At 40.8% G+C, this 24,763-nt stretch overlaps 1 protein-coding gene across 1 annotated transcript in view; it reads left to right on the top strand.

Moving 5' to 3' along the window:
• Positions 1–1,345: 1,345 nt before the first annotated feature.
• The window catches only part of LOC107306514 (neurogenic locus notch homolog protein 2-like), a 149,412-nt gene continuing 125,994 nt past the window's right edge, over positions 1,346–24,763 (top strand). The window contains exons 1-3 of the mRNA XM_032441509.1: positions 1,346–1,425; positions 1,798–2,071; positions 2,146–2,377. Of these exons, the coding sequence (XP_032297400.1) occupies positions 1,346–1,425; positions 1,798–2,071; positions 2,146–2,377 (586 nt within the window). The remainder of the gene's footprint in view (positions 1,426–1,797; positions 2,072–2,145; positions 2,378–24,763) is intronic.

Below are 24,763 nucleotides of genomic sequence, written 5' to 3'. Positions count from 1 at the left end.
GTTGGGATCCCTCCTGAAAAACAGAACACAGTGCAGCAAGCAGCAGAGAGCAGCCTTTGGAGGGAGCCAGGCTGCAAAGGGCAGCCATAAAGATATGAGACTGGTCTGGTAGTCTGAAGAGAGGGGATAGAGAGATGCTGCTGAATGAAACTTATTCAGAATCTGAAAACAAAAAGGCATTGCACTTTAGGTAGGAACCAAACATAAAAGCCTTTTGTTGTTTCGTAGCTTTTGGCTGAATAAACAATGCCTTGCTTTGAAGAAACTGTTTCTGTGTCATTTTAGTCAGCTGGTAGTCACAGGCTCTCTGTGGAAAAAGGCTTCCCAGTACCAAATGTAGTTAGGCCTTTTAGATTTATCCTAATTGGGGAAGCAAAGGGGCTGCATCATGGGATTACTCCCGCAAGAAAAATAATAAATAATAAAAAAGGCAAGGCAGCCACTTGGGGGTGCAGGCATGCTGGGCTGCCACAGCAGCTAGAGCGCAGCTTGGCTTGTATTATGACAGCTGGGTTCTTGGTTGTAAAACAGAGATAAGCTGCAAAATTAGCACCGTTGTGGAGAAATGATGCATTAATATCAGAAGCTTTGTAAAGGCTTCCTAAACATTCCCTGTCTCTGCACTGATAGAAAAGCAGCTCTCCAGGAGAAAAATAAGTATTTTTGTCGGTTTTTTTTTTTGTTTTTTTTTGCTTTTTTTTTTTTTTCCCAGACAGGAGTTTTTCAGAGAGATCTCTGGCACGGACACTGACTCACATTGCATTCACTTAAGAGGATGCAACCTCAGGGCACAAAGAGGTATGTGCGGCACATGCACAGAAGACACAGGAAAAGTTCTGGTGAATGCTACCAGCTATTGTCTGTCCAGAGATAGGATGGAAGAAAGCCTGTGCTAATATCTGCGCTACTGTGGGCTTAATTAGTGGAAGGAGTGATTTTTTCTGCTTTATCTGCCCTACCTTGCTGGGTACTTCTGCAGTGCACCACGGAGCCTCGCACCTCCGTGCTGGGCGAAGTGGGTGTCTGTGTGCACCCGTGCCCTGCAAGCAAGCAGAAAATGCTCCAGGATCCTGAGTGCGAAGCGCCCTTTGTCGAAGTGTGTTATTTCTAGTAATTCCGTCGCTTAACCAACACACACACACAAAAAACCTCTGATCCTTGTAATTCTGTCCTGACGCTGCGGTGTGTAGGAACTGAAATACCTCCAGTGTCAGAGAAAAATGCATTTAATTGCAGACTCAGAAGTAAAACCAGAGCTTTAGGGAAGAGCTGTCACCCTGCCACTTACCGGCACTTAGACGCAGACAAAGGGCTTGTAAGGAAGAGAAGCTGGAAGCTGCCTGCGATGGTAGCCACCAGGCGAGATGACTTAGCGGGTCGTTCCGCGGCGTCTCCTTGTCTTAAGCATCAGGTTGATGCTGTCAAGTGCATTCTTCTCACTCCGCAACTACATTAACATTTAATTCAATACTAACATGGGCTCTTTCACTAGAGGTGATGCAAAATACGAATATAAAATCTGTGCAGAGCCTTTTGTCTCCCACTGGACTATCAGTGCTTACTTGACTTTTCTAGCTCTATCTTCTACCTTGTACAGGTCAGGCAGGAAAAGCAGCACCCACGCTGCCGGCAGTGGTCCCACACAGGACCTTTGCCCTCTCCATCCTCTACGTGTCGGTAAATTCACCACCTTCTGCTTTCCTGCGGAGACTGCTGTACGGGTAGTCTGACACCCTACCTGCGGCAAGGGGAGGAATGAAGAACGCTGATTTCGTATGAAACTCCCTTTCACTACAGAAAGGGGTGGAAGGCAGGACCTTCATCTTTCCCTGGGCGCCTCCGGCAGCGAGACTTCCGCGGGAAGAGGGCCATCAACACAAGACCAAACAGCAACAAAACGCGCATCCCTGACCCCCACCACACCAAACTTTGCTCATCCCCAGACGAGGTCCCGGTGCTCCGCCGCGGCGGGGGCGGAGCAGGTGTCGGGGCGCGGCTGGCAGCACCGCCCGCCGCCGGCACCGCCCCTCGGGAGCCGCTCGGAGCGGGCAGAGCGGCGGGACGGAGGCGGGTGTGCGGGCCAGGCTGGAGGCGCGGCGGCGGCACCTGGCGGGCACGGCGGGGCAGCCTGCTCGTTGCTGGTAGGGCGGCGGCAGCGGGAGCAGCTCTCGGCCCGGGGCTGCGCCGGGAGGGACCAGCCTCGCATCTCGAGGAGGAGGAGGCGGAGGAGGAGGAGAAGAAGGAGGAGGAGGAGGCTCTGCTGCTGCTTTTCCGTCGGTAGTAGCGGCGCGGCCGCGGGAGAAGAGGACGATGAGCCGCGCGGTGCTGGCCTGGCTGGTGCTCTGCGGGAGCCTGGTGGCGCCGCGACTCGCCCGAGGTGAGCGGCGGGGACGGGGACGGGTCGGGTCGCGGCTCTCCCGAAGTCGGAGCCCAAGTGCTCGGGGTCCGGGGGCGGGTCGCGGGGTGCCTCCGCCGCGGCTCTCCTTTTACTGCCATTTACAGATAAAATACTTCCCCTGCGTTCCAAAGAGTCGGCAAGCGGGCACGTTCTGTTTAGAAACTATGCGTAATTGCTGCGTGGGGGAAGAGCCGCCGTGAGAGATTAATCCAGATGAGCTGCTAAGAAGGTTTGATAATACCCGCAGAGCTGTCCACATCTCTTTTTCTTGCCTCTCCGCCCCAGCCATCGGGCTGGGAGCAGCGTACCCAGCGCAGCGCGGAGCAGTTCGCGGGCACGTCCGGGGGTACAGCATCGCGGGAGCGATGAACAGCGCTCGGCAGGCGACCCGCCTCTCCTTAACTAGGGCATCTCCTGCCGGAGCATCAGCGGCGCCTTCTCCGTCTCTTGTACCTCCTCCGCTGGGGAGGGGGAAAAAAAAACCAAAAAACAGAAAAGTCCAAAAAGCCAACTTTAGGGGTTTTCCAGTTCTCTTTATTATTATTATTGGAAGTAACCACTGGTGGTTACGTGGGTTTTCCGTTTTCATATATTTAAAATAATAATTAAAAAAAAAAGTTGCCGGAGCTCAGCGAGCAGCGGCGTGGGGCAGGGTGGGAGGAGGACGGGAGCTGTAGCCGGCACTGGGCACCCCCTCCCCGCGACAAGAAGCCCTCCGTGCTCCCCCACGTGCCTCGGCAGCGATGAGGGAACCCGCCGGGAGGCAGGAACTCACCCCCTTTGTGGGGCTGTTTCCGTCCTTCCGAGCGCTGAGCACTGGGGAAGGCAAACAAACCTCGGGGGGCTGAAGACCTTTGTGTCGTCCCGGTTGTGCCATCCCTAAGCTTAATAGAACAAGTGTTATCCTAATGAGTAGCATGATGTTTTCACTGACTTGGACCTGTTCTCGCCGCTATTTGCGGTGGTTTTTTTGTTTGGTGTTATGTTTTTTGTTTTTTTTAAATGAAGCCTATGTATCAGTAAAATTGAATATTTTATTAGATCCTAAATTATTCAGCACGGTAGCTTCTCAAAATCCAATAACATTCACGCAGTTGCAGTGAGCATGCGATGGCTTATGCAATATGTCCTTGTACCTGCAGTTTGTGCCTAAAATCTTTTAAGCACAAAGTATAGACGTGCCATAAATACTTTGCGTTGGGCTTCTGTAGGACTGAAATGTCTTCTCATTTAAGGCTGTGATCTAGCAGTGTTTTTAGGCAACTTCAGAACAGGGAGAACTGAATAGATCTCCCAGAGATGAGAAATAGGAAGAAAGAATCCATTTGTTCTGCAATTGCTTAACCATAATTGTTCAGCTAACGATTCGTCCTTGGCTTTCAAAATGGAACAGAAGAAAATCATAGTTTTTTTTTTTCTTTTTTCTTTTTTTAAGCTGCTGCAGAATATAATACTGCTTGACAGGTTTGACATAGTGGGCTAATTTTGCTTGCTGTTATAACTTTTAATAGATTATCTCAAGTTGTGGTAAGTATAGCAAGTAACAAACTGTTTGTGGAGCAGTTTTTGAACAGCACAAAACTTTCTGTGCATCCTTTGAGTTTATTTGGATAGAGAAGTAGAATGAACATATCATGAACACCTATGGTAAAATCATCCCTGCTTTGGCCAGTTATCCCCTGCTTTCTTTGAGGGATAAATTCTAGCTGCAGATCAAAGTTAGGTCACATAGTTCATTGCTGACCAATGTTTCAAGTCTGCTGCCAGATGAAAAATACAAACTGAGTGTTTAGTAGGGCACTGAAAAGTAGTGATGATGGTCGACTTCCTGTTGATATATAACATCTTAAATACGTTTCTTGCTTTTGGTGTTTGGAACATGTACACAGTGTTTCAGCAAGTCATTTTGATAAAGAGGGAAAGCAGAACTGGGAGAGGGGCAGGTGATGAGTCTTTCAGTGAAGATGGGGATTTTCTTTTTTGTGACTGGTCTGATAAATTGGGAATCTCATGCACTGTAACAGGAATCTGTTCTTCAGAGATGTGTTTATGCGCATGTGTAGAATGAAACAAGATTTCAAGGGTGCTGTGACTTCTACTCCACAGCTTGCAAGGAAGATGTCAGTGCATTTTTAACAAGGGGTGTCCTTTTATATTCATTTCCAAACAGCTGTGAAGGTTTGCATTCACTTTGGTTGCTGTTCCTTAGATCACAGCAAGAGCAAATCCGATGTTTCACTGTGCAGCGGATGGGCAGTCACTACAAGAGTGACTGCAGAGTCTACAAGAGATGATTTCAAATGGAAGAGATCCAATGTGCCTCATCTAAAGAAGTTCCTTAGTCCCAGCATGTTTATTTTTGGGACAAATATGCACAACACTGCCTATATGTTTCAGAACAGTGAGTAAGAATTGAGATCAGATGGAAGGAAAACATAATTTAGAACTGATGGCTATCTTAGTTCCCAGATTTACCTCATGGAATGGGGTAAGCTGACCAGCAACAGTGACGGTGCCATGAGCAAATCCGTATATTCCAAGCCTGTGTATTATATGCTTTTTCAAAGGGATCTTTTGAAGATTTGCCATTTGTGTTGTGTTTATCACAGAGCTGATCCTTAAATTGCATTGCGTATTTTCACTTTGCTTGACGTGGAATTTTTATGTGCGGTTTGCCTAGAAATGATACCGGTGTTGCCAAAACGAAGCAGATCCCATTCTGCTTTAATTTGCGACTGTGTTCTGTGAGCCTGAGATAAAATATTTCTGAACTTCCAAGGAACTGTTCCAGAGATTATGCTTTTTCTCTTTTACAGTGGGAACCTTCACTCCCTCTGAGGCTTAGAAGTGTGTGTATAGCCTCTTTCTGAGGCTGGAATGAGCTGCAGTGAGTAAAGTTGCAAAGAAATACAAGAGGTAAACTGTAGGTTTGTTCCCATATAGCTATACCAAAGGACTGAAAAGATCTCAAACACTATTAAAGGCCAGCATTCCTGTTCTACTGAACACCTTTGCCTCCTTGGACAGCATCTACATCTGTACAGACTGCTGACAGTGTGACCCTGCATAATGATTTCCACTGTTCTTTTAACAAATTACATTTGTATTCAAATTGATTTTCCATGACTGCTCATATAGCCTCCAGAAAGCATCTACAGCAGATACACTTCTGCATCCAGTGCGTGTCTGGTCAACCTAGGACAGAATTTGATGTCAAGCCATTCTATCTTATAACTAGAATTAATAGTCCTGCTGGTATTAGTTGTTTGTCTGTGTGTGTGTGGTTTTTTTTTTGTGTGTGTTTTTTCTTTTAAGTATCCAACTTTGTCTTTCTCTGCCCTACTTACATCCTTTATGTTGTTTTTCAGAGGATGTATTTTATACAAAGCTGTGTTTCAATGATACCGCAGTGAAAAGGATCACTGTATTATCTTCCTTACCTCCCCCATTTTTCCAATTACCATCCAGTTGAAAATCAAGGCAATGATCCACTTTGGAAGTTATTTCAGAAGACAAAAGCTTTGCATTAGGAGGCTGTTTTTTATGCTTTGAGCTAGCTATTTGTACAGCACTTATCCATACAGCAGTGTTGGTGTACTTGCAGCCGGATAGATATCCCATCAGTGTAAGTAAAGGCAATAGAACCTCACCCTGAAAAAGTGATGTTTGGGGGACTGTAAGAGTCAGAGTGAGTCTGTATCAATCTAAAATGTTACGAATCTCATCGCAGTCACTGTGTTACTGTTTTCTCTCTATATACTTTTTTAATATATTTATTTACTTCAAACTTACATGAGGTCCAGGGCAAGGAGTGTATCTTCGAGGATGATCCGCATCATGTTACAGATGATGTTTGGGAACCTTGAGGCTGTGCTGCCTCAAGCTAGGAGTATGGGCTGAGCATCAAAACAACATTAATTTCTTTCAACTTTTTAAGAAATGTTCTCACTCTGAAAATGTATGTTTAATTTTTGTTAGTCAGATGGCACATTAGGAACCGAAGGATACGATAAGGAGATGCAAAACTCAATAAGGATTCCAAGTACCTTAAGATTTACAAACTTAAAAACCCTGGAAATTGCTGTGATATAATGGAACACCTGCACACATTTTTCATATAAAGGGTGTGAAGCGAGGATGTAAGAAGAAAGCCAATGAGAGTGTAAGTTCAGTGCACTGTGTCAGTAGTAATGGCTCTATGTTTCCTTTTCGTTTTATTAATCAGCAAGCTGTGTTATTTTCCATCACAGTGGGAGTGTTCTATTTTAAGTTTAAAAAATTGAGAAGTGAAATAGACCATGATTTGCTGGTCTGAGCAGCAGGCACAGGGAGATTGCTCTCCTTTCTAAGTGCCTGTGCAGGAGCATTGCAGTCCAAGTGCAAAGGCAAAGGTGTGAGCACAAGGTGTGGTTAGCATGGGTCTGGGTCAGCTTTGAACTGCTTCCGACTGTGGATTTATATCCAAGTCCCAGTTTAGTTTTCGCACAGCCGGTCTTTCTCAGCCTTCTTTCCTTCCTCCCTTCCCGCTGCTATTGTAACTCTTATTTCTTTATTTAGTAATTGTTTTCCGCATTAAACAACAGAAGGTATATTTGCATAGCTAGACCATGGCCCTGCTGTAAGGAAAAAAACTACAGTTTAGGCCTATGTGACTACTTTGCCTTTTGAGTATCTTTGATTATCCTCTGAGCAGTAACTTTTTGACAGAGCTGGAAAAAAAAAAAGTAGAAAAAGACGATTGCTTTGCCAATTTTTATCTGCAGTAATTTTATTTGCCATGCTGCTGTGGAGGGAGGCTGACAGAATTTTAGTAAAAACTACTTTTTTCCTATCATTGTCAAGATGCTGTGTCAACCTGTATAATTACGGAGAGCTGTGACAGCAGTGCGTAAATAACAGTAATTTCTTCCCTGTGATTACTCACGTCTGTAGGTTTCTACAATAGTGAAGCTACAACAGACAATTTAGGAAATACTTTTGGGTAAGTCTTATATATGAGGTGTGTGTGAAAAACAGAAAACAAAGGAGGGTTGATTTGTTTTATTTTTAACATTTACATCTTCATGTCCTCATCCTGCGTGTGCACAGCAGCCTCTATCCTTGCTGGATATCATTGCATGCAAGCATTCCCTTTAATCCAGGCTTGCTCTCTGATTATTCTCTATTACAGTCCCATAGGCTGTACCACTTTAATCTGTTTGCCAGTTTTCATTTTTCTAGCTAAGTATTATGTTTTCAGACAGTGGCACGGGCTTTGAGTCTCTTTTTTTTGCCTTACCCATACCCTTTGCAGCTTAGGTTTTTGAAACAGAGATGGAGAAAATATCATTTGCTGTGTAACTTGTCATGTTCCTTACCTCTGTGAGGGATTGCACAGGACTGCCTTACAAGGGCTTTTGTAGGTTAAAACAAGATCTAATAGCTGATTGCTCTCAGTTGCTGTGCCATAACTATTTAAAAACCTCTGAACGTCCATCTGTTAGAGCAGTTTTAAGGAAAAATTAGACTGATAGAGTGAATGGCGTACCATGAGGATGGGGAAATTCTGTGCTACTCTTGTGGAAAGTAGCTAAAATGATGCAGTAGTTCTCTGCTGTTGATGCTATTGTCTAATTTCTTAGATGTTTCTTTTATGGTTTACCTTCTGACCTCATCTAAAATGATGCATTGGCTGTAAGCACTCCTTCAGGATAGAGATCAACCTCTTTAATAACAACTTTAATTTCCCTAGGCGTGATCAAGCCCATCCTGTTCTAACCTCTTGATTTCCTTCACCAGGCCTCTCTTTAATATGGAGTACTGTGCAGCTGTGTGTTTTCTTTCAGAAATGCAGGGTCTTCATAACCTGAAACTTAACGCATATGCTCTGTGGTTCCTGTAAATGGCAGTTCTTGTTTCCCTTTTTACTTAAATCCTCCCAGAAGGGTGGATATTATTCACAAATTCAGGCTGCTACTGACGCCACAGTGAGCAGCCAGAGATCAGCCAAAAAAAAAAAAAAAAAGGAAAAAAAGAAAAAAAGGTAATTGAAGTAATGTCAGGCACAGCCAGGAGTATAGCAGGCTCAGAGGTGCTGTGTTGCTGGTGAAATCTGCTTGGTGAAGAAATCTAAAGACATGTTCTGAGCCAGAACTCTGAAATCTCCTGAGTAAAGATCTGCTAGTTGCTGTTTACCACTGATATTTCCCTAATAGCAGCACTGGTGGTTGTCTTATGCAGAGCAACAGTGACTTATTCTTGGGTGACTTATGGCAGGGTCAGCCAAAAGTGCAGGAGTTACTGGTGCAAGGAGAGCAATAGTAAGAGGGAGGGAGGAGCGAGTGGTACGGTGCTGTTGGATGGTGGCTGTGCCCTCACAGGGTTTTTGCAAGAGAAAACTACAGATGCTTTTCTCAGTGGCAGCTTTGATATTTTTTTCACAAAAAACGCATTTCTGAACTTACCCTCCGAGTCCATTTTTCTGTACCAAGCAGGTGAATTTAAATCATTATGGGAACTTAAGCCAGATCACGTGTTCCTGTACCATAGGTGTAAAATGCCGCATTCCTTCCTGCCCATGTGTATAGGTATGACTGCTCTGAAAGTAATGCATCTTATTTTATGATGTTGTCCCATGGTGTCAGAGGTGGAGCCTGGTGGTAAGACAGTAGAGCTTGAACCTTCCCACCAGTATTCTGTTACATGTTATTACCATATGACAGATGATAGCAGAGGGACAGACTGACAGAATGGCTTCTGACATGCGTGTGAGGCAAAGATGTGTTACTGAATTCCTCCATGTGGAAAAAAGTTACGCTCATTGACATTCATCTATGCTTGCTGAACATTTATGGAGAGAAACCAGTGGCTATGAACACTGTGAGGCAGTGGATGTTGCATTGTGGCTGTGGTGAAAGTGATGGGAAAGTCAAGCCACATTCCAGGTGCCCACACGTAGTTGTCATACCACAAAATGAAGAACATCTTGATCAGCTCTTCCATGCGGATTGGTGAATTATGACTAGGGAACTGTATATGGAGATGAATATTGGCTTCATTGTGTTGGAAGTCGTGGTGGCAACATTGGAACATTGCAAAGTTTGTGTCAGGTGGTTTCCGTGAGTGATCACACATGAACAGAAAGAACACTGTAAGCAAGTTTGGCAGGACCTATTGAACCAATACAGAGCTGAAGGTGACGGTTTCCTGGATCACAACATTCATTACTGGTGATGAGACATAGAGCCAAAACAACACTTTGAAGTTGTGACATGTGAATTCCCCATTGAAGACAAATTTAATGATGCAGCCCTGAATAGGTAAAGTGAAGTGCAGGGTTCTGGGGTAGGGATAGGGTGATCCTTCTGGATTTCCTGGAACCTGGACAAACCATTAAGTCTGACCACTACATTGTGATGCTGATTAAAATGAAGGCTCTAAATTCTGGAGTCCAGCTAAAAAAGAAGACAAACTTTCTCTGGCAACATGATAACACTAGGCCCCATACCAGTGTGAAGACTGTGAAGCACATTGCCAGTCTTGGCTGGACTGTCCCACTCACCCACTGTACAGCTCAGATTTGGCACCTCCTTCCCGTCTGTCTAGGCTGATGAAAGATGAACTGCAGGGGCAACATTTTCCTGTTGAAGACACCATGAAAAGTCACACCCACTGGTGCAGATTTTAATAGGGAGGGCATGCAGGCTCTTATTCATAGTGGTAAAAATGGTGATGACTGTTGAAAAATAGTGTTTTCTAGCTGAAAGTTTATTAAATGCTGCTGTTCTGCTCTTTGTATCTGTTGTAGTTGCCTGAAAATAGGAGGCATTACATTTGGAGCAACTGATACATCCTCTACTGTTGAGACCAGGTATAAAAATCAAACCTATGAATACTCTTTGTGAGTAGTCACTGTGTTTCTGTCTGTGTGCTTGTGCTGAATTCTTGTGGCTGTAGGCAAAGGAGCAAATTTTGTGTTTCTCCTGCACCTCTTGGACCAAAGCATCTGCCTGCTACCTCACTGTCCTGGGGCCAATTATGTGCCAATTAACAGAAATGTCCCTGGTAGGTTATTTGATGAGGACAGATTACAGTGTTTTTCTTTCCTAATTATTTTACACCAAATATTTAGTTTATGGATAAAGATCGCTCCCTGGCCACAGGCAGCAGGCAGGACGAGATGCCTTCCTGACAAATTCTCCCCTTGTTCCTAAGCAAGTAAATTGATTTAAAGCTGCTGGTGAGCAGATGTGTGTCTGGCTTTTCTGTTCGGCTGAAGGCTGAGCATGGAGAGAGAAGCAGCCAAGATGAGTAAAACCACAACATGCTTCAGTTACTCTAAGAAACTCTTCAAAATGTTGACCTAGAGTATTCTGGTTATTTGTTTTGCTAGCAGTACATGTATGTGCATGCTGAGTTTGGAGCACATTTCCCCCAGAGCTGTGGGTTCTCCATCCCTGGAGGCCCTCAGGGCCAGGTTGGGTGGGGCCATGGGCAGCTTCATCTGGTGGAAGGCAGCCCTGCCCATGGCAGGGAGTTGTAGCTTGATGATCTTCGAGATCCCTTCCAATTCACGACATTCTATGCTTCTTTGAGTATTCAGTGAGTATGTTACTTGATGAAGTACCCTGGTTGCATGATGCAGTGTCCTCTATGTCAGGCTCATACCAGCTGTGGAGAAGCCATGTCTCTTCCTAGGGTTCTATTAGACAAGTTTTGATTTATTTTTAATGAGTTCCCAATGAAAAGCAATCTGCAACAAAAAACAGGCCGATTGCTTTCTTTTCAAATAGTGAATTGTGTTCATGGCATTACCCTTGAAGAAAAAAATCTGGGTGAAATTTTAAATCCCTACTGAGTGTTTACTTCTAAGGCAAAGAAGGGGAGGAGGAACATCCCAAATATGTGCTCCAAGTTAACTGGAATAAAGATCACTCAGATTTAATCATCGGTCATTTTTCTGAACTGGGTTTTTCTTCTAAAGAACCACCATTTTCTGATCTGAAAAACTGTAACAAGAAACATGGGAAGTTTCCTTCTTTCATGCTTTTGGAGATTTGGGAAGGTATTCTTTCACCCAGTAAAGCACGGAAAATTCTAGTCTGGTGGATATTGCTGCTGCTTATGATAGCGCCTTCCATAGCAATCTTTTGTCTCACATTACACCCAGCTTTTATTTTTTTCCCCTGTCTGTTGAAGTGTACACCTTCCATATGAGATGGAAAATGTCCCCATAGTCTGAAAACAAAGGTCAGGGCGTCACATGGGAAGGTGCCTATCACAAAGGGAAACAATGAGATTTGGTAACGTAAATCTGCTAAGAGCCAGTCCTTTATAGGGTAAACTCCTGCAGTGCAAGCACTGCAGCTGCTTGCACGTGGATTTTAGTGCGTGTGTATGTGAGGTGTTTGCGTGCTGGTGATATTTACCCAAAGTCTTGCAGGGATTTCACAAACAGGTAATCTTCTCAAATTGCTGTTTCAGGAGAACTCTCAGCTGGTGTTATTCCATGTTCCTGCTTTATTACTGCATATGCAAAAGATTCTCATTTCTTTTTCATTTTCGAAATGAGGTGTTACAAGCTTTTAAAATTCAAATTGCAAATGCGTATTCTGTTTACAGCGTGGTACATGTATTTTGTAACAGTTGGAATAATTTTTAAAAGCCTTTGATATAGGATCTCGGAACAGATTTTCTGTAGAAAAAGCAGCTTCAGAGAGAGTGTAGTTTTGTTCTGCCCATTTTCCTGTTAAGATATGGCAGTAAAATTACTGAAGATTTTAGACATATTACATCTGTTCTTTGAAAGAGAACAGCATAAAAGACATAAAATTACTGTTCTAGTAGATTATAAGCTATAGTGTATATCTGCTGAAATTGACTTTATAGGAGATGCTATTTCTAAATCGACACAGTTTAAAAATAAAATACTAACTTCTTCTGGATTGTACCTTCCCTGAACGATACAGTAATGCTGCATCATCCTGTTCTTCAGCCTCATAGGCAGTGCTGGGCTCTGAGGAGCAGCTCCAAGGCCACAGAGAGATACGAGCACTGATACTTGACCATTGGATGGGTTGAAACACTTGTATTCATGGCCCTTCCTATTGTAGACTGGGAAAAAAAAAGGGAAAGTATTTGCTCCTGACCTTCTGTAAGGCGTAGTAAAGCCTTTGTTTTTCTGTTGAATGTGAGGACATGGAAGAAATTGTGGTGTTTTTGGAGCTGCGTAGTTGTGCTGATGTGACCCTGTCAGAGCTCCTGGGTGATCGGCCTGTCTTAAGTGGTGTGAATTGTAAAGGAATGTCTTGTAGGGGGGGATGGAGCATCACTGCATGACCATGCTGTTCTTGTGGCAGCTTTTGGTTCCTTCTAAAATTATCTGTAAGCACCAACATATGACAGATCTTTATACAGTATTTATGTTCTGCAGTATTTACCAAATTGTCGATAATGGTGACAGCTGTTAAGAAAAAAATATCTTCAGCATTCAGTGTAGCCAGCTCAGACTTCCAAACATTTTCCGGGAGCATTTCCCTGCTTTAGAAATTACTATATTTATCCTTGGTATCTGTATAGTGACCTAGTTTATTTATCATTAACTGCTCTGAATTTTTAGACTGCCTGTGCTGTTGTCTGGAAGAGCAAAGAGATTTTTATTTATTTATTTGTTTATTTTTGTGAGAAGAGGTGCAGTTCTCTTTTGTTTGCTAAGATTTTTTATTTCTTCAAGCCTCTGGCTTTTATGAGGTCCTACTTTCTTCCTTTGAACAAAGGCTTTCCGTGCAGTTTTTCCATTCTCCTGGAACTCTCCTGATGCACTGAAAGCTTTCTGTTGGATCTAAAAATTACCACTGTTACAAGCTGGAATGGCCAATGACTGGAATCAGCTGATACTGCAGAACAGTTAGGGCAGAAAGTTCAGGCAAAGGCTTCGCTTTCTCAAATACTGTTATTTGAAAATGTTTTTCATATTTAGCATTTTTATTGTACATTAGTCTGCTGCTGCTTTTCTCTCGACTGGAATTTATTTTATCATCTCTTTTATTTCCTCTTCTTTTTTTTTTTTTTTTTTTCCTTTCCTAAAGTTGAACTGACTTGAGCTTCTGGATTTCTGATTTTTCAATCAGTTCTTCAAAAACCAAGAGATCTGATAGACATTAATCCAAATTTGGTGTTGGAAGTAGGATGCTTTTCATATTTAACTCCTTAAGGGATCTGGGTTTTTGTAGCTGCTGTTGGTTTTGACAACCCTGGGATATCTGTTGTGAATACAGTGGAATAACTACACCAAAGCTTCCTCTAGATTAATGCCCGCTGCTTTACCAGAACCATTATCTGTATTGCAAGCTGTCTCTTAATGTCCAAATCCAGTAATTAAATCTTCAAATCATCTATGTCTGTTTTTTTATTATTATAAGTAAATTTTGGGGTTTTATGTTTTCCCTATGGGAAAGAGCTGCAGTAGAACTTACTAGAGGACTGAAAACCCTGAAATTTCATTGCATTGTTTTCTGATTTGGAGTCAAGTCTTAGACAAAAAAAAAAAAAAAGAGAGGAAAAACTAACAGCGCTGCGTTAGATGTTTTGTTTTTTTTCTTTGGTTTTTTTTTGTTTTTGTTTGTTTGTTTTTTGTTTGTTTGTTTGTTTTCCTAATTAGTACAAGTTTCCTTATGGTCTGACAAGGGGTTCTTAATCTGAGTTGCTTGCTTGCCAACATTGATATAAAACTGAGGAACTGATGGAGTCTGTCTGGTAATTCATTTAATGACTTTATCCATGACTTGGAGAAGGTCATAGGGGGCTTTCTGACCCAGTATGTGAGTAACACAATTTGCATGACCACAGGATGTCCCTGAAGGCAGGGCTGCTACCCAGAGGGGCCAGACTGGGCGAAAGGGGTAGAGGGAGCCATGAAAGGGGACAAATGCAAAGTGCTGCCCTAAGAAAGGAGAGATGCTAAAGGTGGTCTGTTTGGGATACTCAGCTCAGAAAAGACCTGAATTCTGAAGAGCCTGCCCTGTAAGGAGAGGCTGCAGAACTGTGGCTGGGAGATTTTGGGAGTCCAGTAGTAACCCCAGTGAATGTGGGAAGGAAGTTGAAGAGAAGGAAGATGGACTATACATAGTAGCACATGTAGGAGAGTAGAAATTTGTTCTTTAAATTTGATCCTTGCTGTCAGGCAAACGTCAACACTCATGCCCCTTCCAAGACCCCTTTTGACCAGTTATGTGAGATTCAGACAGTTTTGTACATCTACCCTTCTGCAAAATACTGATCTATTTTTTTTCCTTTCTGTGTAGAGGTTGGGGCTGATTTTATGTGTGTACTACCAAAAATAAAACCTTAAGATCTGCTGCAGGGTACATACATAGTACATATGTATCTTTAGTACAGTAGCCTAAGCAATGTAAAGCAAGCTGTGATTTTCAGTGTTTTGTTTTTTTTTTCCTTTGCAATTTTCCCTTTGTAGTTTTGTGGCCAGGTGGGCTGGCAGCAAGAACCTTAAACCAAAGATTTACTTCCATTATTTACTTCCTTTTATGTTTGTTTATGAAATACAAATGGAACAAAATGGTTGACTGTACATAAAGATTCTCCTTGAACGTTTTCCTCCTTGAAAGGGTAATAATGGAAATGTCCAGCTTCTGGATTGTGACAGAAAAACATCTATTTCAAGGATATTGGAATGAAGTTATAAGTCTGTGTTTTAAAATGCAGTCTGGATTTGGCATGGATCTTAGACAGAAACCTCCTGCTAAGATGATGAGATTTACAGATTTAAGATTCAGTGATCATGCAAAGAGTTTAATAATTCTGCTGATATGAGTGTTAAGGGAAGAAATTAAAATGAACTGAATTGGTGATTCATTTTGGTTACGCTCTGGGGAAAGACCAGACATTTTCTAATAATTAATTATCTAATTTAAAACCTCCTTGTTTCTTGGCTGAAGTAAGAATCTGGATATTTTGTAAAATAAAGCAGCTGATCTTTAAAACTAATGGGAAGTGCAGTTATATTTTTTAAAAAGGCTGTAGGCTCTTCAGTTCATGGGGCTCTGCTTCAAGAAATTAGTTTTAAGCAAATTAGCCAGTAGAAGAAGGTACCTTGGGCTGATTAATTAATAAAGGCTATGTATAAACAGGTACCTATGGCAGGCTGAATAAGAGGAAAAAAAAGTGCATGAGTTATACAGTATTGATTACTGACCATTAATCATGTGTTGTGTTTCTCTTAGTTACATGTCAGACGTCTTTTACTTGAAAAATGAATAAATGTAGCTCGAATAAGCTGAGCAGTTCTAGAAAGGTTTCATTGCCTTTGATTGCCTTTGTTGCAAGTAGAGAGTGCTCAGTACTATTCAGAATAAAAAAGACAAGCTTGCAATGCTGTGGATGCTGAAAATGTATTCTGAGATGTAAACATTTTGCTGTTTATCATGAAAGTCATCAACCTAGAATTATATTCAGTGTCAATATTCAAATTCTGGTACTACAGGGAATATCAGCCTAATGTACCACTGTGAGAACCCCGATTTAAGGCTGTCCTTTCCAGTGTTAACTTTTTCATTACAATTCTGAAATGGTGCCAGTGATGCTGATATGACACCAGTGGCATAATGTGTGGAGGATGCTTAATATCTTTGACAAAAAAGTTGCTGATTTCTGTTATTCCTATTTAGTGCATTTGGTTGCAATAATAAGATGACTGTGGTTTATTTTCAAGCCATTGGTTTGATTTCCAGTTGTCCTTCTGCCATACTACTGTTACTGTAATTTCAAGTCTAGTGCATGAAATTGCTTTGCAAGTATTGTGGTTGATAATTGGGCTAGGCAGTACTTTTCTGTTTTTGCAAGAAACTGTATTGAGTTTTGTTAGAGCCAGTGGCATGGTACAAGTTTTCATGAGGAAACTGGTTTTTGAAGATCACTTTTAAGTAAATCTGTATTGTTGGCTTTAAATATCTCTACTCTCACAGTCTCTAGGGATACATGAGCTGGCACCGCTGCATTGTATATAGCCAAATGTAGGAGGAAATGAGTACCAAAGCATCACAGCCTAAAAATAAGAGAAAATGCTGGCAGAACATTGGTGGGAGCTTAATGAAGTATGAGACAGCAGTGGTCGAAGTAGCTGTAGTGCTACTCTGCTACAACTAAAGATGAGCACAATATTATGACAAGGAGAGTTTTAAGGATAGGTTCAGAGAAAATGAAAGGCAGCTTTGTTGAACTTCTGGGAGAAAAAAAAAAAAAAAATAGTTCCAAGGCTACAGGGTAGTGTGGAAGAGAATGAAACACGAGTTTATTTGGAGATGACTTCTTGAATACATGGAAGGTTCCACTAGACTTCTTGTTACTGAGCAAGAGATGATGTGTTGGAAAGATCCTTTCAAAGAGCTTTGAAAATACCAAGTAGTGACATACGTGAGATGTGATAGGAAGAGGTGAGAAAATGGAGTAATGATCTAGTTAAAGCAAAATGCTTGTATAATACTCCACACTGGTATTCAGAAAGTCATCATCTATTCCATTTTTGAAAGTACAAGTGAAAAATGACAAATCAATACAAATTCAAGCAAATGAGAACTTGTGATAATTAGCTGTGCCAGTGGATTGGAAAGGCTGTGTCTTAAGGATGCAATTAAAGGAAAAATTCAGCAGAATGTCAGCCAGCAATGATCCCCAATTTCTCCCTTTTTAGAATCAAATGGTGAGCAAGGATAGTGATCAGTGTTGCAGTATTGTTGCTTGTACAATGTAAGCTTTTCTAATAGAAGATTTTTCACGTAAAGTGAAGCAGTAGAGGTATCTGAAGACTTTGAGGGAGTAGTTTACTTGTTAGTTAAGCTGTCAAAATGAAACTGAAATTTAAACAAGAGGTGATGAACTTATAGTAGAGATTTTGGTGGGAACAAAATAAGCATTTATTTGAGTCTCAATCCCTAGTGACTTTATGGAAAGGAGTATGCTGGAGCATCATTTAATCAGAAGGATTCCACTATCTAAGGAACACTGGAAATAGTGAGCTCCCATACCTACGTGCATATATGGGAATTATGCTATACTGTGTTGAAGATGTGAGATCCTTATCCTCTCCATACAAGGAGAAATGAAATCCAGGTGCCTTGGTCTGGTATGCTTCAAATTTATCCAAAGTAATTTGAATAATTAGGGGACTACAGCCTTGGACAAAGTCATGCAGTCAATGGAGAACATTTCAGATTTAGGTTATGAAGACCAAGGTACTTGTTAGATATCTGTGACCAAAAAACATGCTGTCAATACAAATAATATTATATTAAACAAAACTGAAAAGTTGGATAGCTTTTTCAGGCAGATCATGCCAGTATTATCAACCTTCTTAAGATTTAAAAAAAAAAACCAAAAAAAAACGGATCTGATGGATAGTTAAATTGTATTGACCTTCAGAAAATTGTTTATCTCAGGCAGTATCTGAAATTTTAAGATGGCCGTGTGTAATGATTCAGTCAACTCATTAGGTAGTAGAACATCTTTCAAGAGAAAAAAGAGAGAAATGTGATACTGTATTACATAGCATTATTCAGGTCCAACTTAACCAGTTCTGTTTGATATCTTTATTGATTATGTAGATGAGGGAACTGAGTGCAGCCTGATTTAAGTTTGCAGATAACAATCTGGGAGGAAGTGTTAGCCTGAGAGTGGGAAGCCTCCGCAGGATCTGGATTGGCTGAATAAAATCAGTAAGGTTGGAAAAGACCTCCAAGAGCCACCTAGTAAGTGGATGTTTGGACCACGTAGTCCAACCATCCACTTACCACCAATACTGCTCACTAAACCATATCCCTAAGTACTGTATCTACCCTTTCCTTAAACACCTCCAGGGATGGTGACTCCATCACCTTCCTGAGCAGCCTGTTCCAATACCTTACCACTCTTTCTGAGAAGCAGTCTTCCCAATATCCAATCTGAACCTCCCCTGGCACAACTTGAGGACATTGCATCTCATCTTATTGCTGTTACCTGGGAGAAGAGGCTGAACCCCACTTCACTGCAGCCTCCTTTCAGGTAGTTGCAGAGAGTAATAAGGTCTCCTCTGAGCCTCCTCTTCTCTAGACCAAAGAAAGAATGCCATCTCGCTCAGCCACTCCTCATAAGACTCGTGTTCCAGACCCTTCACCACTTTTCTTATGCTTCTCTGGACATACTACAGGGGGTCGGTATCTTTCTTGTAGCGAATGAACACAGTACTTGAGCTGCAACCTCACCAGAGCTGAATACAGGAGGACAGTCATTTCCCTGGTCCTGCTGGCTGCACTATTTCTTATACAAACCAGGATGCTGTTGACCTTCTTGATCACCAGGCGTACCACTGGCTCATGTTCAGCCCAGCATCAACCTGCACATCTTGATCCTTTTCTTCCATGAAGCTTCCAGCCACTCTGCCTCAATTATGTGGTGTTGCATGGGGTTGTATTCTTCACTAACCTCCATTTTCAGAATATTTTAGATATCTTAGTGCTTTGTGCTTAGAAACTATTTAAAAAGCTATGTAAATTAATGCTTAAAAATAATGGAGCATTGTCTCTGGTATTCACAAGCAAAAAAGGTGTTTTTTTTAAAAAGCTATGTAAATTAATGCTTAAAAATAATGGAGCATTGTCTCTGATATTCACTAACAAATAAGGTGGTTGCATGTTCAAATAATTGTACATAAACTTAGTCAAGAAACAGTTGAAATCAAGTTTTATTTTAAAGATGAAAAAACCTGGCAGTAAGCTGTAGCTAGAAAGCAACCAGATGAAAGATTTATACTCCTGTTACCTGACTTTTTAGGGACAGAGTGTTATGGAGACCTAATTGAAACTCATCAGTCTTTCCTTACTATGAAGCTCTTAAAGTCTCAGATAGTTAAAAGATTTTCAGTGGATGTTATTTACTGTGAGAATAAAACAAATGGAAGACAGATCTTGCATAGTTTAATGCTTTTATTTAAACCTTCTGGGAAAAAAAAATGTCAGACACCTTTGCAGAAGTAAGTTTTTTAGGTATCTTTTCTCTACCCCTATTTCTGACACAGCTGGAACACCAGCCCTAGGTTTTTCACAACCAACAGAACATTGGAGGCTGCTCCATCCCTCTGTTTTCTTTTATGAGTATGAATTGTGCAAAGCTTTGCTTGTTACATGAATTATAACTGATCCACATAAGAAAGTAATGTTTCCCCAGCACTTCCCAAGGCCATTTATACTAAAGAGTTTGTTAGCATCCATTTAATTCATGGATAGTAGTTTTTAAAAAAGCAAATGCATGCTGCATTAAAAGGTAATCTGAAGAAAAGAGACTGGAATAGGTTGAATAAGAACAGGAAGCTGTAAAGTAGTAGAGCCAAGATGCGCTTGCATATGATAATGTTATGAACTTGTACTGAATATTACTGTATCAGTAATATTTCAAGTATCTAGACATGGTATTTACTTACATCAGTTTGCCTGGGAAATTTCCTGCTTGAGCTGTGCTCCCTTGAGGTGTGTAGTTTTTTCTTTACTTGCTTTTCACCCTTCTAATGAAAGGAGGTCACAAATGTGTTTTGATTTAGCATTGGATGTGAGCAGTGCTGCAACATGCCATAAACCTCCTTAATTTTTGCATGATAAAAACTTATTTTAGTAGTGAAAACAAACTTAAGAAAATACTTATTTCTGAATCAATTCAGTTGAATTCTCTATCTTCTTAATGGGATGACTGAGCAAGATGCAACAAACTCTCTTTGAGGTCTTCTGTGGTTTTAAGTTCATTAATGTTAGGAGGAAACAGCGAGCACCTATGTGAGTAGGTCACACCCATTTTTGGTCTCTGGAATGATCTTTAGATGAAGTAATTGAAAGGAAGGTGCCAGGAAGGAGGCATCTGTGTGGGTTATGAGAGCGTATGTAGATGCAGCATCCTTCTCATGCTAACCTGGAAACCATCTTCTCCTCTACTGAACTGTCATGCTGTTTTGGTTTTGTTTGCTCCCCTTAACTTCAGAAGTGGTATTGTGTTCCCGTGGCTTGTTGGCAGAAGAATCAGGAAAGTGTTCATAAGAATTTCAGTAAAAATAGTGAAACACTGTATTTGAATGAGGAGGAGAGGAATGTTACCTTAGACAAATCCAAACGAATGATTTCTCCTGTATCTTTTGAATTCCTGCTGTTTATTGTTTGTTCATTGGAGTTTGTTTGTTTTCCCCAGTAACCAAAGTTGTTAAATCCAGTTTTTAAAATTGATGTTTTTGAGATCAGTGCATGAAGGGTTTGTTTCCTGGTTACCAAGACCAGCAAGTTCCGAAAGTAAGTGCTTCAAAATCAGAGGTTTCAAATATAGTCCATTGTTGACACCTATGCTAGAATTCTGTTTCAGCTGTTTCACATTTCTGTCGTTAGCTTCTTAAGTACTGAAGTTTTTAGGAGTAAGGAAGTAAATCATACTGATTACAGGCTTCGGTTAAACAGAAATAGTAATTTTCTGCGCTAGAATTGCATGCATTTTTCATTTAAAAATAATTAGATGTATATAGTGAATCAGCTTAAAGTTTCCAATTAAAACCACTGAGTAATATAATAGAAGAACTTCCTGAAGCAAATGAAATTCCAGACTTGTGTAACTATCTTCAGAATAAAATGAATATGTATAATGCATACTATTTTATATATTTTTTTCCAACAGATGAAGTTGTTGCTCTCCATAAAAGGGAGAGAACAAAGAAAAGATGTGCTTACATTAGATGAGCTGTAAGAACTGGGTATTTCCTGAACATTGTGAGTAGTTATCAGAAGTCTGGTTGCTCAGCTGTGTGTTCATGATTATCAAGGTATTTCAGATATTGTGGTAAGTAATAGAAGCCTAACAAAATAATGAAGACCATGGTGTATTTAATCCTATAGGGAAATGCATACATCCTTCTTATGTTTGTACATGAGCACCCAGTCATTTTCCCCTTCTGTTTCCTTGGATGGAAACTGGATTTTTGGCTGCTCTTCAGCAGGGACTTATGAACTCGGCAGTATACTGTATTTACAGTTCTGTGGCTATCTGAAGTGGGAATTATGTGCTTCCTTTCACCAGTAATGCCACAAGAGGATTTAAATTATCTGGTGCAATTTTAGTCAGCAACTATTCCAGCAGAAGAGCCTGAGAGGAGCAGAATCATCAAAATGATAGACTGGGGTAGATAAGTCAAAGGGAAAAGAGAACCACGTAGATAATAGTAACACCATCTTAAACATTTAAACAGGAAGTCAAACGCTTCATGAAAGATTCAGTCAGGGGATTTTTATTTTTATTTTTATTTTTATTTTTATTTTTATTTTTATTTTTATTTTTATTTTTATTTTTATTTTTATTTTTTACCTCAGCTGTGTGTTACAAATGTATATGATTGAAAGTAAAGCTAAATATCTTGAGGAAATGAAAGGAAACCACCCCCAAATGGGTCTGTGTCAATCTGATGTGTTTGTACAGGAGAAATTAAGGATGTCTTCTCTGTATCTGCTAGTAGATCAGGAATGAGCTAATGGGGGCTGAAGTTTATGCATTTTTTAATAGATTTTGTGAAGATTAAAGACTTTTTTCTCGTTCATTTGGCTTACAAACTTGCATAGAAAACTGACTCTTACCTAAATAAAAATCAACTCTAATGAAAAGCTAGTTTAAATTTTGGAACAACCTGCATTTGATTTGAAGTATTCAGATCATGATAATAGATGTGAATGCCATTTCCATACCTGGAAATCGTATCCCAGGATTGGAACATTTGTAATATGTTTAGCCTGGTGAAGACCATGTTCATTACCAGTAGAGGATTTAGACCATTAGCCAGAATGATAGAGACAGAATTCAGAAACCATCAAGTGTCACTCAGTGGCCTATTTAGGCCATAGAAGTGCGTACACTTTGTGGGTCTTTGTTGCATACAAAAAACGAAAAGCTTAACTTTTGACAAGTGTTTCTTGAATCTACTTACACAAGTTGCACCTTTTGTCACTACTAAGGCTGCTGCCCTTGGCAGTTCACAGCTTCTTGTTTAGCCAGTGGATGACAAAAGGATGGGTTTGAATGAGACTGATACAAGCCATATAAGTAATTTCAACTGCTAGGGAAAAAAACAAAATCTTGAAAGCCATTCTTGAAGGTCTGCATGGTTGAAACTTATAACTTAATGACTATGGTAAAAATTTCCAGGAGGAGCTGATACTGTGGGCTGCATCAGTGAAGTGCACAGTGTAGCATGGATGTCGCATAGTGACACTTCTGCAGTCAAATAGCACTGTACCAACACTGCACACCTGTGTCCACGTAGCTCTGGATGCTGTGTGAGTTCTTTTGCCTTTCGGGGAAATTTGAGCTCTTCTTTGTAGGACAGAACTACTCAAAATAGTGTGTTTAACATTTTTTTGCCCAACAGAAACAGGAAAATAAAGTGGGAAGTATAAATAACATTTCCCATCTCTTAACTTTGTCTAACTCGTGGCTTGATGTAACATCTATTGGGCAAATATTTAACTGTATTTATTGTGCTCTTTGACTTACATTCAGCTTGCCTGTTAATTAGCCAAACATATGGAAGATGGCAGTTACTGCTGTAGGATCAATCACATCTGCAAACAGTCTGTGTGGAGCAGGTCATTCCTTCAAAATGGAGAGAGCTGAACTGTCATAGCACAGAGAGGGAAGCTTTAGAGGCAATCAGTTTTCTTTAGATTGTTTTATTATGTTATTTTTTTGTGTAAACACTGTGTATTGCCTTAGTCAAGTAGGAAAACACCTTTAACCACAGCCCAGTATGTGCTGCAAGCGCTTTTTGCCCCTCTGTTGCATTGGTCCAGCACTGCTGGAGCAGTGGCTGAGGGTGCTAGGCACTGCTTGTGCCAAAGGCAAATTGCTCATCCCTGAAGCAAAGGTGCGATGCAGAGGAAACAGGGTTCTGTCATCTGCAAAAAGCATTCCTGTGTTACTTCTTGCTTAGGGCTCTGCCTGAAGGCACAGACCAGCACTGGGACTGTGTGTTTTCTACTTTTTTCTGTCTTGTCCCTTTCTTTTTTTCCTAGTTTGTTTTCCTTCCTTTTTTTTTTTTTTTTTTTAACGCATAAACACAAACATCCATAGTGTAGTAATTAAATGTGGAGGATGTTTGCTGAGACAGAAGGAGGTGGAGTGGCATCCTGGGAAGAAATTTGAAAGCTGCCCTTTGCCACGTGCTTAGAAGTCATGAATCATCAGGATGCAGGGACTGCCATAAAAAAAGGTCACCAGGATGTTTCATCTGTGTAAAATCAGAGAAGCTTGCCATGTTACTGAGCAGCCGAGTGTCTTTTGTTAATTCTTACCCTGTTTTGCTGTGCATTCTGTACTTAGAAACCCTACCAGAATAAAAAAAATCTAAATGTCACCATCCGTTTTGTGTGTGGAAAAACTGCAGTTCTCATGTTGTTTTTAACTGTTCAATTAATAAAGTCTTCTCCTTTTTAGAGCCATTTTTACAATTATGGAAAATTTCATCCTTTTCTGTGGATTAGCTTCTTCATTTAGGAAAAAAAATACTATGATAACTGCAATGAAAATTGTTTGGTTCTTCATACTGAAGTAATGGTTTGTGTTTCTGTGAATACATAAGACTCAGCAGTTGCTGCCCATCCACTAAACTGATAGTCACTCAAAAGTTAAGATGTCAAAAAATGAGAATAGTCAAGTACTTGGAGTGCTTCTCACGCATTTCCTTAGTCACATGGGAATATGCAGAACAAAGTGAACATTCACAGAGTTCCACTTTTAAACTTTCAGTATTTCCATTTTGTGTGATAGGAACCTGCTACCAAATTTTAGTTATTCCAGTTAATCGTGTCTGAAGCAGTGGTCAGTGGTGTTGTTTTAGTAATAGCAGTTGAACACTGTGGGAGTTACAGTGGTCATTTTTGGAAATGTAAACCCTCTATTCATTGCTGTGTAGGTAATATATATTAGTTCAGGTAGTAATGACTGATTGAACATGGCAGATTTAATTATTTTTGGTGTTTTGATATGTGTGTGGAAGATGTTATGGAAGTGACAGTCTGTTTGGACCACTGCATTCATTGACAGCCTTCATGTCAATCTTTGTTAAAAAGTCTTTAAAAGCCATTTGTGTGCTGAGGGCTTTCTTTTGTATTGTTTGAGAAGAATTAAATTTCTCTGAGAACTAGAAATTTAGGAAGAATGCATAATGCTTTGATTTCAGTTACTTTGTTATCAGTCCTTAAATGAAAATGTTTGTGTAAGTCTTGCATGACATTTAAGTAGCAGCACACATGCCAGTACTTCTGTTCCTCAGTAATGGGTATGTTATTGGCTAGCTGTGCTCTCCATACTGAGACTAGGCATGTGCCA

The sequence above is a fragment of the Coturnix japonica genome, chromosome Z (assembly GCF_001577835.2).
Source record: "Coturnix japonica isolate 7356 chromosome Z, Coturnix japonica 2.1, whole genome shotgun sequence".
In the NCBI taxonomy this organism is placed as follows: domain Eukaryota; kingdom Metazoa; phylum Chordata; class Aves; order Galliformes; family Phasianidae; genus Coturnix; species Coturnix japonica.
The sequence above is the reverse complement of the archived record's forward strand: the minus strand, read 5'-3'. Positions and strand labels throughout refer to the sequence as shown.